At 39.7% G+C, this 16,856-nt stretch overlaps 1 protein-coding gene across 1 annotated transcript in view; it reads right to left on the minus strand.

Moving 5' to 3' along the window:
* Nucleotides 1–16,856, minus strand: part of Pik3c3 (phosphatidylinositol 3-kinase catalytic subunit type 3) — an 88,929-nt gene that overhangs the window by 9,545 nt on the left and 62,528 nt on the right. The window contains exons 22-23 of the mRNA XM_027400644.2: nt 6,936–7,104; nt 5,103–5,193 (exon numbers count right to left, since the gene is read on the minus strand). Of these exons, the coding sequence (XP_027256445.1) occupies nt 5,103–5,193; nt 6,936–7,104 (260 nt within the window). The remainder of the gene's footprint in view (nt 1–5,102; nt 5,194–6,935; nt 7,105–16,856) is intronic.

Genomic DNA, 16,856 nt, shown 5'->3' on the forward strand with positions numbered 1-16,856 from the left:
CTCTGAAGACTGCTACACATTTTGAAAAGATAGGAAGATCTGAAACTCCTGGCAGATAAGATCATCTTTTCAACCCACCATCTCTAGTCACAAAGCCAAGGACTATTAGGGTGCACACATTCTGTGAAAAGTGATGCACACTTCTCTAGTAAGAGGTCTTATTTCAGTGCTGCAGGCATCTTCTCATCAAGAGTGTGTATATTTCCCAGTGGGGCCATTCTTGGCTACAGCTAAAATCACCAACATCATGCCAACTCAAGATGCCACCCCCACTCCTTTTTCTCACCTTTCTCACGCACTATTATCCAATAAGTTGGGACTCTTATTCACTTTATCCTGTCTGCTGTCTGTTTCTCTTACTACAATTTCTGTGCACAGGGACACGGGCTCTACTAATATAATCACACAGACACCAGGGCATGACTTCACCAGCAAGCAGCAGCTTACAGACACTGTGTAGTGAACAGGAAGGCTTCAAGATTGTTCAGAGAAAGGAGAGGATGTGCACAGTGGCATTTTCATTTGAGAAAAGCAGATCTATAGACAACAGATCCATACACTTGACAAACACAGGCAGTGATTACAGATGTGTTCTATGTATTTTTAATTAGCTCATTTTATTTTCTTCCTGAGACATTGTTTCATTATGTAACCCACACTGGCACAGAATCTGCTATGGAACCCAGACTGGCTTGGAACTCAAAGTCCTCTTGTCCTAGTTTTCCATTTGTGTGTTCATTTGCTTATTTATTTTTATTAAGCACACTACCACTGTGCAAGTCAGAGGATAACTTTTGGGAAAAAAAACTTTTGCTTTCTACCATATAGGTTCTGGGATCAAATTCAGGTCACCAGGCTCAGTGACAAGCACCTTTACCTAATCAACTATCTTGCCAGCCCAAAAGTGTTTACTTTCATATGATTTCAGTACTTTACAAGTACATTTAAATACTTATAAAAAGACATACTATACTTATGTAATAAACTAATAGGATTGATTTGCTGATTACTGAATCTTATTTAATTCACTAAGCTTTGGTCATATTAAAAATACTTAATTTCATCAAAATGTAATTTTATTGATTAAACTATCTGGCAGTCTTTGTTCCAAGTAATTAGCTTGAAAGAATTATGCCAGTTTTGAGTGAGCTTCTCATATAACTGAGCTCTGCTTGGCACGCTGACCCACAGCTACCACGCAACTTCTGATGTTTAATGCTTATGATGGAATACTCACTCCTGGCCTGCAGGGAACAAAAACTCCCTAACACAGGCTTCAAGGTGGTGACCTTCGTGCATATCCCACATTAACAGAGGGTGTAGACATTTATCCGTAACATATAATGTTTATATTAACAGAAAGGTGCATGGATATTTAGGCAATATTAGAGCTCTCCTTCAGAAAGTGAAGACCCAGTGGAACAAGGGGAACCATGTATATTCCATCAAGTATGATGAAGGAAAAATAACCAAAGCTGTTTGATGTTCCCTGTCTCAGGCAGCATTCTTGTCCCCCAGTTTGTGGCAGGCTTTCTGAACCAAGGGTCTTAGGATTTATTTTAGATGAAGATCAGTGAATTCTTGAATGTCCAAGCCAGGGAGACCTTCTATTGCTGCTGCTGGATTAAAGGCCAAGGTTCATATTTAGGGGTTGAGCCCTGTTAACTCCATTTCACAGTTTAGGATAATTGTATGTTCAAGCAAATGAATCTGAATAACAAAAATGTCACATGCAAGGAATCATTTCCCAAATAACTATAAAGCTTTTTACTTCCTATAAGAAGTGAAACACAGGAAACGTTGGGGCCTGTCAGGTAATCTGACCTGCACTCCTGTGAACAAAACAGCCTCATGCACACTGCTGTATTCTCCTACCTGACATGCTGTCCAATCTGTAGATAAAGCAATGGTGGCAACGTACCTCACTTGAAGTAGAAAGCCTACTTCTTTTGAAAGAAGAAATTCAACTAATGCAAAACAAATTTTAGTCAACTACAAGATATATTTCAAGTAGTTATGACAACACTAAATCTACATCTAAACAGGATACTTGACATTTTGATAAAAGATCAGAAAGCAAAGACATGTTATGAAATACAGTTTCAAAAAATATGGCAAAATGCCTTTTAAAGCTCTATTTAACGGAAATAAAGTGGTAGGAATTACTAGTCTAAAAAAATATCTAACAAATTTGCTTTCTGGCTCATTTTTCATGAAGGGAATTGCTTTGAGCTTTAAAACAGTGCAGTAAGGACAGCTGGTAAGAGTCACATGACTCCCTGAAATAGGTGGTGGCACAACAGAGGATACAGGAAAAACAAGAACTGGCCGAAGAAACCACTGCCTATGACATGGCTTAATAGCCAGAGATATCATTTTCTATGACACAGCTTAACAGATAAAGAAAACACTGCCTATGGCATGGTTTAATTGGTCAAAGAAGCCACTGTCTGTCACAAGTCTGATAAACATTGCCAGAAATTTCCCAAAATGACTTCTGAACACCCACACTGAAGGAAGACTGAGCATGATGGAGATATGACAAATGAGTTTCAAAGAAACTACAAGACTTCCTTAATAGAGCAGATGTGAGCAGAACACGGGGGTCACTCAAAGCCTGATGCAGGCATCCTTCATGGCTCAAGGGTTTTCCATCAGTCAATTATCTTTCCTGATGGATCGGCTTTAGTCAGTAAAGGCAAATAAAAAGACAAAAAACAGGACACACAGTTTCTCTCCTTAGAAACAAAAAGTTTCACTGAATATTGCTTACCGGATCAAAGAAATGGAAAGACCAGTGTACCATCTGCCTGAATAAAACAGGAACCCTTGAAGAGTTTATTTTCTTAAATATCTCTGTCCACATTCTTCTCCTAGCCTGTTCAACACGTAAAACCTGAGGAAAGAACTGGTCTCCCTCCCGTTCAATCATAGCTGAACTTCATTCTCCCAAGTGCACTGGGTTAGACGTCGATCTGCTGGTGTGACTCGTGACTTGTAATGCACGAGCAGCTCTGTTGTGGAGAATGCTACCTTCTCTCAGAGACTTTATATGTCTACAAGTTAAAATGCTGCACAATCTTCTTGGAGGTTGAATACTGACATGCATCATTATCTTTTGCCTTTGGATATAATAAAATCTCTTCCATCTGCTCTCATCAGAAGTAGCTACCAGAAAGTAGCTTAAAGGGAAGAATTCAAATCCACCATTTTTCCTCCCATTGCTGCTGGAATTCTATTAAGACAGCTGAGTGACTGCTCACATGCGGCAGCTTTCATTAGTTATCGCTGTATGCTGTTGACAAAATAAACAAAAGGCAGGACTCTACAGTGAGCCAGTAAAATCAAAAATAGAGGGGACAAATGGGAAAACTACAAGGATTTTTTTTTTTTTTTTTTTTTGGTTTTTCGAGACAGGGTTTCTCTGTGGCTTTGGAGGCTGTCCTGGAACTAGCTCTTGTAGACCAGGCTGGTCTCAAACTCACAGAGATCCACCTGGAAGAGGAACACTTCTCACAATGAGCTAGTGGTCTCTCTAGACTTGTACTATGGGTACAGACAGAACTGAACACAGAAGACTTGAGAGAGTGCTGCTTCTGAAATTCGAATAGAGGAACAGTAGGACTCCTTTTTTGGTTCTGTTAATAATCTAAGGGCTGGGGCAAAAAGAGGGCATGCAGTATCGCAATTCCTCAAGAAAATGGTAATCAGTCTACCTCAAGATTTAGCAATTTCACTCTTAGGCATATACCCAAAAGAAGCACATTCATACAACAAGGACATCTGTTCAATGATGTTCATAGCAGCACTATTTGTAATAGCCAACTGGAAGCAGCCTAGATGCCCCTCAACTGAAGAATGGATAGAGAAAATGTGGTACATTTACGCAATGGAGTACTACTCAGCAGACAAAAATAATGGAATCTTGAAATTTGCAAGAAAATGGATGGAACTAGAAGAAACCATTCTGAGCAAGGTAACCCAAACACAAAAAGACAAACATGGTATGTACTCACTCATATGTGGATTTTAGACATAGAGTAAAGGATTACCAGCCTACAATCCACACTGCCAGAGAAGTTAGTAAATAAAGATGACCCTAAGAAAGTCATACATGGTCCCCTGGAGAAGGGAAAATGACAACATCTCCCAAGCAAATTGGGAGCTCGGGAAGAGGGGGGAGGGAGCTAGGAGAATGAGAAGGGAAGAAGAGGAGGGGTGAGGAGGACATGAGGGAGCAGAAAGGTTGAGTCAGGGGAAGAATAGAAGATATCAAGAATGGAGATACCATAATAGAGGGAGACATTTTAGATTTACAGAGAAATCAGGCCTAGTGAAATGTCTGGAGATCTACAAAGATGACACCAGCTAACAATCTAAGCAACAGAGGAGAGGCTACTTTAAATGCCCTCCCCTGATAATGAGATTGATGACTGACTTATATGCCACCTGATAGCCCTCATCCAGCAGCTGATGGAAGTAGATGCCGACACCCACAACTAATTACTGAACTGAACTGGAATCCAATTGCAGAGAAGGACCAGTGAAGAGCACAGAGGTCCAGACCAGGCTAGTGAAACCCACAGAAACAGCTGACTTGAACATTGGGGAGCTCTTGGTCCCCAGAATGATATCTGGGATACCAGCATGGGACTGACCTAGACCCCAGGAACGTGGGTTTCAGTGAGGAAACCTTGGAAATCTATGGGTCCTCTTGTAGTAGTTCAGTACTTATCCCTAGCATAGTTGTGGACTTTGGGAGACCATTCCACATACAGGGATACTCCCTGAGCCAAAACACACAGGGGTGGGCCTAGGCCCCATCCCAAAGGATATGATAGATTCTGATGACACCCTATGGAAGGCCTCACCCTCCCTGGGGCACAGAAAGGATATGTGATAGGTAGGGTTTTAGTTGGGGGTGTTGGTAGGGGAGGAGGGGAGGGAAAAGGAACTGGGATTGACATGTAAAACAATCTTGTTTCTAATTCAAATAAAAAAAAATCTGCAAAAAAAAAGAGTGCATGCATCATTGAAGTCTTTACTCATTTTTATATATGAAACATAGACTGTATTATACACAAAAAGAAGTTCACAATTACCTTTTTTACAGTTTTATCTGGTTCAAGAGCAATATCTGGAATGTTTGCATCAACCATCAAGGAGAACAAGTTCAAAATCAGATTTGAATACCTAAAAGAAGAAGAAAGAAAAGTGAGTTAGAATTTTAGATTTTTTTTTTTTTTTGCCTTATCAAGAACACTTCCAAAGTGGTGGCAACTGTAACTTTATGACTACTATTAATCCAAAGTTAGAGACAGTATGAGTAAATATGCAATTAGTCACTGTACTTCCACTAAAGTTCAACTCCTTGGAGTCACTCATGAGTGACTCATGGGATGATATTATTTCCCTTCCATTCATGTAGCCATGGCTAAATGACAACCTAGGTAGTCATAAGAAAGCATACACTTGTCATCTAAAAAGACTGATAGTCAATGTTACAAAACTCTAGTTGCAGTGAGAGTGTATTCCCTCTTTGTTCTTATCTATAAAGAATACATTTTCTGAAAATGATATGAATGTCATTATTAGCTAGAAACTCTAAAAGTTAACATTCCATGGTGTGAGACCTAGAAATTGTAATATGAAGACCCCAGCTTTTCCTTGAGACCACGTATGTATTCACTCACACTTAAGTTAGTCACTCTGTGATGTTGTTTGTAGTAAGGAATGTGAACTCAGCTCTACATTAATAACTTGCTTTTATTTTCTCACCCTTCCCACTACCAATGCTCCACCAGCAGTCTATAAAACACACTGTTTTCCTTCTGCTTTCAGTGAAACAGCTTTCACTGCAGCTATCAATCTATAACCTCTTGCCTGTCCCCTTCCTCAAGGTACCCTGGCAGAGCAATAATCACCTAAGGACATCTCCTCCTAAAAGTCTATAGAACCTCCCAGGGGTGCCACCCTGTGGTCAAAACCTTAACACACGGCCTACTGTGGGGAGAGTAGTTGAAACATCTATCAAAATCTTACATCTCACATCATTCTGAATTACAAAACACTAAATGCTATAATAGTATCCAAGGCAGGGAGGTCTGTTTTCAGTGATCTTATTTAAATTAGTATTAGATTAGTATTAGCTTCTCTAGCAATCAGAATAAGGCAAGAGAAATAAGTACATACAAATCAAAATTAAAATTGTTGCTATGTGTAGATGACATAATACTTGGTGAGGTTATAGGCACCAAGCCTGTATGATGGCCATACCACCCCTACCCAGGGATGGAGTGCAGGCAGGCATGCCTTAGATTAGGATTTCTACTGCACTAGGAGTTCAGTGACTGTCACTTTTGACTAACTGTCAGAGTTCTGTTCATGTCCAATATCTGAGTTTATCATCCAATCTTTTTAATCAAACCATGATAAAAGAAGCTCAGAGTAACAATGAAGAAGAAAGGACAGAGCAAAATCAACCTTGTCCAAAGTAGAATGAGTCAGGAGGCATTGAAGAGACCAAAAAATGAAAATTCTGAATTATCTCAAACAGCATCAAAATTGAGGTAGAGAAAGTGCTAGAAAACAAAATGACTCAAGTATCATGACTGTACCTACACCAGTGCAGTGGCTACATAGGATATAGTGAAACTGCTCCTGGTTAGTCTAGCCTCTAATAATGCCAGTTTCATAACTGATAGGTTACAGATGTAATAGTGGGAAAGCAAAATCACCTCTGATGCGGTTTATCATTATATATAGCAAATGTATATTGAAAAATGCCATTATGTCTATCCAAGAAAGGTCGGTCAGTAAACGTTTCCATAACTGGCTCTAGTGCTTTGTGAGACACAAGTACAATCAATCCCCTCACCTTGGCACACACACACCTGGCTCTCGTGTTCTGTGAACCACACTTACAATCCCCTCACCTTCGCAGGTGGAGAAAGGCTGTATAGCACTGCTTTCGGAACTCTTGGTACTGCTCGCTCTGTGTGCCACCCATTCCTTCTACCATCTCTTTATTCAACTTCATTGGAGGAGGAAGAGGCTTTGGATCTCGGCCCAAGATATATCCAAAATCTATGTGGAAGAGTTTGCCTGGATGCAAAACAGAAACTAAGTCATTTTCACAATTATCTTTATAAACCAGGACGGAGATATTATAGACAATTCATGAAAGTGCCTCTTTGAAAAACATTAATTCATTAAATTATTCTATACTTTTAAATGTGCCCTTCAAAACACAGTGTAGTTCAATTCTTGGAAATAAAATAAAAGCAAGCTCAAAACCCATCCCAATTAATATTAATTTAAATTTTTTATCTCATATTTAGAATTGCATAATAAAGGAGCAAATGTCTGATCAACTCGGAAAGGAATCAGGCTCAGCAAAGAATCTCTTGTTCATTAGTGTGAATGAACTGCTCTTTATGAAGCAGACAGCACTTCTTTGATCTTAGCATTCCTAAAATAAAACCCTGACTATTATGAAATTATGACTGGTAAAAAAAAAAAAAAAATCCTTCTAATTGCAAGTCGTAGACTTACTTTATCTGCTCCCTAGCTGTAGACTGGGGATCTGAACACTGTACTAGCAAGAGCTGAACGTAGCTACAATTCCTCCAAATGAAGTCTTACATCATAATCTCAGGGCAGACACACAGGAATTGGATCACTCTGCTCGGTGGTGATTCACCACACAATCCATGAAATACCTAATGATTTATAAGATGTCATGAAGCAAGGATGCTCTACACTGAATTCTTAGAGCAGAGACTTGAGACTTATTGTTGTTATTCCTGCCTCAGAACAGCTTCTGGCACACAGGAAGCACCAACTATTGAGGGAAGTAATTCACTAGCTTAGAAAGCTAACTAAACTGAATTTACTGTTCATGAGCACAATCGAAGCTGTGCAAATCAATTTTCCACACCGACTCCTGGTTAAGACGTTGGCTATGCCTTCCTATTCACTGCTAATCCTGAGTTCCAGCACAGTCACTGTGTCCCGGGAAGACATGCATCAGTGATGGACACAGAGCCTCTATGCTTCTAAACTCTGGGGTCCTTGTCACTGTGGAGGAACAAGCCTTAGAAACAGGAGCATAATTAATCAAAATACAAAAGAAACTTACACCTGCTTGCAACCTTGATGAAACCTGTCCTAGTGTCACTTTCTAAATTGTAGAATCAAAAGAGAATATTGTAGCACAGTACCGAGTACAGGGTAAATGCTCTAAAGGCCAGTTGCCACTACCACTGTAACACTCGCACTCCTTCTCCTTTCCCTTCCCCCATCCCTCCATCTCCCTCTCCTTCTCTCTCTTTTTCTGTGTGTGTGTGTGTGTGTGTGTGTGTTTGTGTGTGTGTGTGTGTGTGTGTGTGTGTGTATCACATGCACGGTAGATGGTCAAGAAAAACTAAACAACAACAACAACCATTAAGGGAGAGATGATTAAAGTCTTAACTGGTTCTGAAGGGGGAGGAAACGATTTAAACTGATAGGATTTATTCAAAATTAAATTAAGCCCTTTACCAGCCAATAATCAGGTCTCTTAAAGCAGCTCATAAATATTTATTTTAAATACTTCAAATATGTAAAAATGAAAACTCTGAACTTCTCTCAAAAATAAATCTTGCTGCTGGCAAGATGATGGCAGGATAATTAACACAGATGCCACCTCCCTTTCTGCAACTTTTAGACATCTTTATCAGAAGAAGGAACTAAATGATTAAATTGGACATTTTTAGGGAAAAAGAGTCAAGGAAAGTGTGCACAACAACTCAGCTGCAAATATTAAGCCTGGGAAAGAGTTCTCACAGCACAGGGAGAAGGTCATGGGCACATGAATGTATATCCTAACTGCCCGGAGACTCACAGAATAAATGGCTGTTACAGTGAAACAGGTACACGGAAAAGCCAACTCTCTTCTACTGGGTCATCACCCTGTCCTTTCCTAAATAATGAAGTGGTCAGATCATGTAGGACTGGGTTTGCTTTTTATGACTACTTCTGGTTAGATGGTACAAGTGAAAGAAAGACAAGGAGTTACAGCCTGAGACACCCAGACATCACCAGAGAAGGGAGTAATGCTTTGTAACAGTTCACGAGGCTCCTGTAGCCTACAGCAGAGCACACATTCCCTAAGCAGTTGCTACCACACTAAAGACTACACTATAACATATTCACTCATCTTTCTTCCCTACTAAACTCACAATGAGCTAGTAAGAGTTCAAAATAGTCATATTCCACTATTACTATCCCAAAGCCTTAAGCCAAGGTCCTCTTCATTCCAGCTACAGCACAAAAATATAAATAAAAAATAATTATCAAAAGTTATGGTAACTTAATGCATCATTTCACTTGAGTCCTGTGGTGATGTGATGAGAATTTCCCCCATAGGCTCATGTTTGAATGCTTGGTCCCCAGTTAGTGGGATTGTTTGGGAAGGATTAAGAGGTATGGCCTTGTTGAAGGAGGAGTGTCCCTGTGGGTGGGCTTTGAAGTTCAAAAGCCCAGGTGCTGTCCCAGTGCCTGCTACCTGCAGATCAGGATGTAAGCTCTTAGCTCCAGTGCCAAGCCTGTCAGCTGGCCTGCCTGCAACCAGACTCCCTGCCATGATGGTCGCAGACAAACAAACTGAAACTATAGCAAGCCCCAAATTAAATGTTTCCTTTTATAAAAGTTGCTTTGGTCATGGTGTTTCACCATAGCAACAGATCAGTAACTAAAGCAAGTTCTACCATGACTGATCATTCCAACTAAGCTATGGTTTCATCCATAGACATTAACCCTGAATAACAAAAATCCCTGTCACTCTCATGCCAGTTTAAATTTGTAGCTTCCTGCTTTCCCCAGGATGGTATAACAATTCAATAACAAAGTAAAACACCTCTCCTGATCTTTTAAAAAAGAAAGACATTACAAGGCCTTCTGATAAAGGCCTTCAATTTCATGGTGGATACACAGTGCCCTCTGCTGCTCAACTAAGCAAAGACCCAACAAGGACTCAAACCAAGAAAGGAAAATTTAGGGAGATCTGTAATGGAGATTTCTGGCTTGCATTTCAGCACCTAACCTTTAATCATATTTTAATTATTCATATTCAGTGAATCACCTTACTTCATACATGCTTAGAGGGCCTCCCGAGCCAGTCCCTTGCCAGCCCATCGAAACTCCCTGGCGCACCAGTGACTTAAATCTGAAGACTTCCACCTCTCACATCAGGGGACTTCTCATTACTTTGCATAACCAGCACCATCAAAGCACAGTGTCACTCTGACTTTTGCTATGCTGGCAATGAGAATAGAGCAGAGACATTGCACACCAGCTGTTGAGACATGGCAGCTATATCAGAGAACTCAAGGTTCTCAACTTCTAATATAGTGCAAGATTTGTGTTCATGGCATAATGGACCAAAACACACAAGATTTATGATGCTACCATAAATCTTTCCGCCAAAAGCCGCCGAGCCCCACTGCCACGTGTGCTCTCTACGCCAACCACCCGCCCGAGTTAGGGCCCAAATGAATACACAGAGACTTGTATTAGTCCTGCCTAACTTGCTGTCATTGGCCAAACAGTATTTTATTCAACAATCAATAAGATAAACATACACAGAAGTACATTCCCAATCGTCTCCTCTTTTCTGTCTAAATAAAAAGAAAGAAAACTTATCTTTTATAAAAACTGAAGAAAACTATAACCATAACTGTCTTTAACTCTATCAAAGACCACAGAAGGAAATTATATAAACTCTAGAATTGACAGAGACATCCACTACCTGGACAGTCACCCAAAGTTCCTCTGTAACGTTGGGGCATCCATCTTCAGCCCATAGGCCATAGTGTGTCTGGCACACTTCTCCATTTTAACAGGAACCCTTTAGTACTGTCTTGTTTTGTAAGTTCAGTAGTCACTTTCTTGTGTGTCCTGTTTGTCCAGTTTATACAGCAACAAACAGTACAGGCAAGAGCAGTTTCTTGCCCAAATGGCTAATCTTGCCATGTTGAAAGCAAACTCCATAACCAGTTTCTTCAATGCCCATGGCTCCTTTCTGACATAATTGGTGTGTCAGGAGCAGTTGTGTCTCACTGCCAAGAAAAACCCTAAACCATTTAAATGCCATATTTCTGTAGGTCTTTGAAAGGTTTGAAGAATACCTAACCATCTCAAATACATCTCTGTAAATCTAGAAAACCTAACTAACCTAATTATAAGTTCTGACTACTATAGGTAAAAGATCTGTATAAACATAATACCTAAACAAGAGGAGACATACATATCAGACATGGCCTCTTAAAGAGGCAAATGTACAATTTTCAGGAATTGGTACTCTATCTAGAGTTTGATGGAGTGTTAACCCTGTGGTCTGCATTGGACCGGAAGGACAGAAAGGGAGACTGAAACCATACGTGACAGATATTAGAATGGATATTTCTGCCTCATAAACAAAAAGTTAAAGATGTATATAGAAAAGATTTCTGATTTGTTTTTAAAGGGCAAATTAAGACTTCATCAGCTGACTGGAAAAGATCCAGCAGAAATTATAGTACCTTTAACTAATGATGAAATTTCCTCCTTATGGAAGGATAATGAATATTGGCAAATCGCTCTTACCGACTTTTTGGGAACAATTAGTAACAACTACCCCAAAACCGACAGAATTAAATTCATAAAAAAGACAGTCTGGATTCTTCCACACATTGTAAGACAAACTCCCATTTCTGGAGTTCTTACCTTCTACACTAACACTAACAAGTCAGGTAAGGCTGGTTATAAAGCAGGTGAGGTAATTAAAGTAGTTCAAAGTCCATACACATCTGTACAGAAGGCAGAATTATATGCAATTCTCATGGTGCTTATGGATTTCACAGAACCTCTTAACATAGTTACTGATTTCCAATATGCAGAGAGAGTCATCTTGCACATAGAGACTGCAGAATTTGTCCCTGATAATACTGAACTAACCTCGTTGTTCTTAAAATTACAGGAAACAATCAGAAACAGAAGTAATCCTCTGTACATTACACATATCAGATCCCATACGGGTCTGTCAGGCCCACTAGCACAAGGCAATGACGAGATTGATCGTTTATTAATTGGCACTGTGGTAGAAGCCTCAGAATTTCATAAAAAACATCATGTAAATAGCAAAGGTTTAAAGAAGGACTTCTCCATCACTTGGCCACAAACCAAGAAGATAGTGAGGAACTATCCTACTTGTTCCTTTTATAACCAAACTCCGCTGCCAGCAGGCTGTAATCCTAAAGGCATTTGGAGGAATGAGATCTGGCAAATGGATGTCTTTCACTTTACAGAATTTGGAAATTTGAAATATGTGCATCATACCATTGGCACATTCTCAGGTTTCCAATGGGCTACTGCTCTCAACTCTGAAAAAGCTGATTCCATTATTACACACTTACTAGAGGTGATGGCAGTTATGGGCATACCTGCACAGATAAAAACTGACAATGCTCCAGCATATGTCTCCACAAAAATGGAACAGTTCTTCAAATATTATAACATAAAGCATGTCACAGGTATACCACACAATCCTACAGGACAAGCAGTTGTTGAGATTCTAATAGGATGCTTAAGGAGATGTTCCATAGGCAAGCTGGTAAGTCAAAACACCCCAAAAATAGGTTACATAATGCTTTATTGACACAAAACTTTCTTAATGCCAATGACAAAGGACAAACAGCTGTGGGAAGGCACTGGACTATGGAAAAAACTGCTGAACTGAATCAACCAGTGTACTTCAAAGATGTACTGACCTCAGTATGGAAACCCGGACATGTGTTACGTTGGGGTAGGGGTTTTGCATTTGTTTCCACAGGAGAAGAAAATCTTTGGATACCATCAAAATTGATCAAGATTCGGAGTTGAAAAAGACAACCATCTAGACAAGGATGACTGACAGGTATTTACTGAGGTATATCTCATAACTAAAAGAAAGCCTCCCAAAGGAATGGGAAGTGCTTTGTTTTTATCTTCACAGGAAAACCCACCTCCAGAAGTCAAAGGACAATACATGGGTAGATACTTAAAGGAAAGAAGGTAGCTATAACCATCAAACAAAAGGAACGTGCCATACAGTAAACTTGACAGCTGTCTCTCAAATAACTCTATTTCTCTTCATTTCCTAGTCCCTATTCAATTAAATCAACGCTGGATTTAGAGTTTGATTTGGCTTTCCTCCCCTAAAATCCAAGCATGTTATTTAACTAAATTTTAAAGTTTCTGTGTTATATCAAGAAGCCAATTGATGTAATACAGAATAAATGAAGAATTTGAAGACTATCTTTTGTCTTTTCTTGGCTCTTTCTTTCAAGACCTACACCCTCTCATAATTGTCATTTTTCAATGGTTGCCTTTCCCAGTACACATACATGTGCAAGCAAACATTTCTCTGCTGACACTTATGTTTGAGTCCCATACAGCCAATGAAGACGCGCCTGACGACAATCCCTGAATGCTCCAGAAAAAGAATTGGGCCATACCTCTCCGACTGCTGGATTCAACTTACTCCGTTTCGACTGACACTCCGACCAGAGCCTCGAGTACTGACTTCAATCAAGTTGAAGATTTCAACCTAGATCTTCAACCAAGGAAATCCCATCTAACATGGACTGGAGATAGCCCATTAGAGACGTTCCCTGTACTAACATTTTTTTTTCCCCCCCACAGGACCCCACGAGGCTACCATTGTCCCATTTCAGCAGGAAGTGACTTAGAAGATGCTACACCCCTGCTCCCCATTACTGTTTATTAGGGTAGTGTAAGCCTAGTTAGGAATAACTTTCTTATTGTTTAGAGTTGGGAATGGAAGGAGGTGTTCAAGTTAGACACCCTTTCCACACGACTTTAGGGCTTAGCTGGAATAGACATAGTTAGGAAGTGCAATAGCAGATTATTGTATCTTCTTATATTTCACCTTTATGATCATTAATTTTGATGTTTTACACTATTAAGTTTTAATCCTCTTTTAGACTAAAAGGGGAATTGTAGGGAGACACTGTAGCCCCGCCTCCTAGTAGCCCCGACAGGTGTGCCGGGACACGCCTGTGAGGGTGTGGTCAGGGGAGGTCTAAGGTGACTTGGGAACAATTCTTAAGGGACCACGCACAAGTGAATAGCACTTTCTCTCTGGCCTGGCTGCCTTGCTGCTCCTGGCACGCTCTGGATTTTGTTTTGGCTGGTGTTTATCTGAATAAAGAAAAGTTAGCCTTAAGGGACCACAGATCATCCTTGAGCACACGCGGCACGCAATAATCAACAGGATGATGGTTAAAATGAGGCATTTTAAAATAAAACAGCTAAAATATACTTCCTGCAATGAACTAAGTCAAAATTCACTTTGTTAAAACTCAGACATGACACTATTTATAGATAATATAATTTGAAACATTACCATCTGTGCCCTAAACCAAGAATTTTGAAAACATTTCTTTGGTATTCTTTTTCTTTTATTTATTTTTTTAAACTTTTTAGACAAGCTCTCACTGTAGAGCAGGCTGGCCTGGATCTTACTCTGCAGTCCAGGCAGGCTGGTCTTACCTTATAGTGACTGATCACCTGCCTCATCCTTCCCAGTGCTGGGAGTACAGGTGTGAGTTATCACACCCAGCTAACCTTATGCTTGCCTATACTTATTTTTAAATTAATTTCCCTAGTAAAGAAGACTTAAAATGTTTACTGCAGGATATAACTGGATGAATTACTAGGAAGATGAATTAAATAAACAAATAACCTTAGCTGGGTAGTGGTGGTGCACACCTTTAGTTCCAGCACTCAGGTGACAGAGGCAGTTGGATCTCTATGAGTTGGAGGCCAGCCTGACCTACAGAGTAAGTTCCAGGACAGCCAAGGCTACACAGAAAGAAAAAAAAAAAAAAAGAAAGAAAGAAAGAAAGAAAGAAAAGAAAAGAAAAGGGAAAAATGAAAACAGGGCAAAAGAGAAAAACATCTTGCTTTTTAGAAAGATAAAGAATGTTCCTCACAAAGATTTCTTGGAAGCTTGTTATCTAATGGCAAACTTGAAGCGCCCTCTGGTGGAAACTAATGTAGGCTTAAAACTGTAAAAATTCACAATCTGATTTCTATAGCAATGAGACCTAGCAAAACAACAACAACAACAACAACAAAAAACCCTACATGGATATCTCTCCAAATTTCATCTTAAAAATCAACACACACCACAGAGATCATGTCCCACAATACATAGGAGTTGCTATTCTATTTTATTTCAATTTTTTTTCCTCTGAGTTTTCTTCTAAGGGTTTCCTCTTTTCTTCTTAATCATTTTCATACAATAATTTTGATCATATTCTTTTCTTTCCCTCCTTACCTTTCTGTCCACCCAACTTCCTGGTCTGTCTGTCTGTCTGTCTGTCTCTCTCTCTCTCTCTCTCTCTCTCTCTCTCTCTCTCTCTCTCTCAAAAAATAAAAAAGGAAAAGAACATGAAAGTCAAGAGATAAAAAAAAGACAGAAAAGACCAAATAAAATAAAATAAAATAAATCAAAAAATAACCCAAGAAAAAGTACATAAAACACCACAGACACAAGTAGCATGAGATGTGGTGCTGGCAAGACAGCTGCTTTGCAGTGTCGATGGCTGTAACAGCTCAAGCCAGGATTAATAGGAACCGCTGTAGTTCTGGAAGGAGCTAAAGGAGAGACAGAAGAGAACTTCTTCCAAATGAGAATGTTCTCAAACACATCATGACACTTTTAAATATCTTTTTGGTAAAGTGGTAAACTAGTCAAGAACCTCTGTGACAACCAGAAAGTGTCCTCTGGTCTTGGTTACTACAGAGACTGTCTGATCAACACAGGAACATGGCATCCCAGACTCAAATTCAACAAAATAAATTTCGCATACAATAATTCAAAATGAATATGGAAATTCTATTACAGTATGTGAGTTAGCAGGGTTAAAATATTAACAATTAGATTACATTCAACTATTCCTTTAAATTCTGGTTATCATAATCAGAGGGATGAAAAAAAGACAGAGAAACATCTACATAGGAGGAAAGAAGCCTTTAAACAGAAATTTGAAAATCTAGTTTCTACAAAAAGGTACAGACACTTGGATTATTTAATTCAAAAAAAGGACTACACAGAAGAGCCAGGATGATTAGCTACCCATTGCTCCAACCCCACCTTCCTGTTCACTTAGCTAAGTGCTGGCTGCCTGTGGCTTTAGAGGCATGGGGTTAACTGACAGACAAGGCCCCTGCTCTCACAGGCTTTGTGCCCTGACTGGGAGATGACTAATGACGAGTAAGTGTTGGCATAAACAAACACCTTCAACCAACATAAAGAAGACAGAATGAAGTAGTAAGAATAGAATGACAGAATAAGGTACATGTTGCTAGGGACCAAACAATTACAAGTTTGCTAAGAACATCCTAATTCAGCCCAGACAATAACCAAAGTCTGCCCTGCAAAGATGTGAGAACAACTTTTCAGAAAGAGGAAACAAGGGTATTTGTCTTGTGACAGGAGTGATGTGACACACAGACAGAAGATGAGCTGGGGAGATTTTACGTTGGTGGCTTCAATAAAGGACAATGAAAATGCAGAACTGGCACATTACTGATGGGTCTCAGAGCTAAGGAATAGACTTACTAACAAGGGTGAAGGTGAGAAGAGGCCAGGAGAGACATTAGTGGGCTTCTGGGACTGGGCTGTTAGCTGCTGAAATGGAAGGGAGGGAAGAAGCAAGGCTGTAGGGAGGCAAAACTGAAGAGAAGGCTGCTCCTGTGAATTAGAATTCAAGGAAGCAGCTGGCTATTCCACGCTGAAGGAAAGGAACAGAGAGATGTCTAGAGCTGTA

This window comes from Cricetulus griseus, chromosome 2, assembly GCF_003668045.3.
Source record: "Cricetulus griseus strain 17A/GY chromosome 2, alternate assembly CriGri-PICRH-1.0, whole genome shotgun sequence".
Taxonomy (NCBI): domain Eukaryota; kingdom Metazoa; phylum Chordata; class Mammalia; order Rodentia; family Cricetidae; genus Cricetulus; species Cricetulus griseus.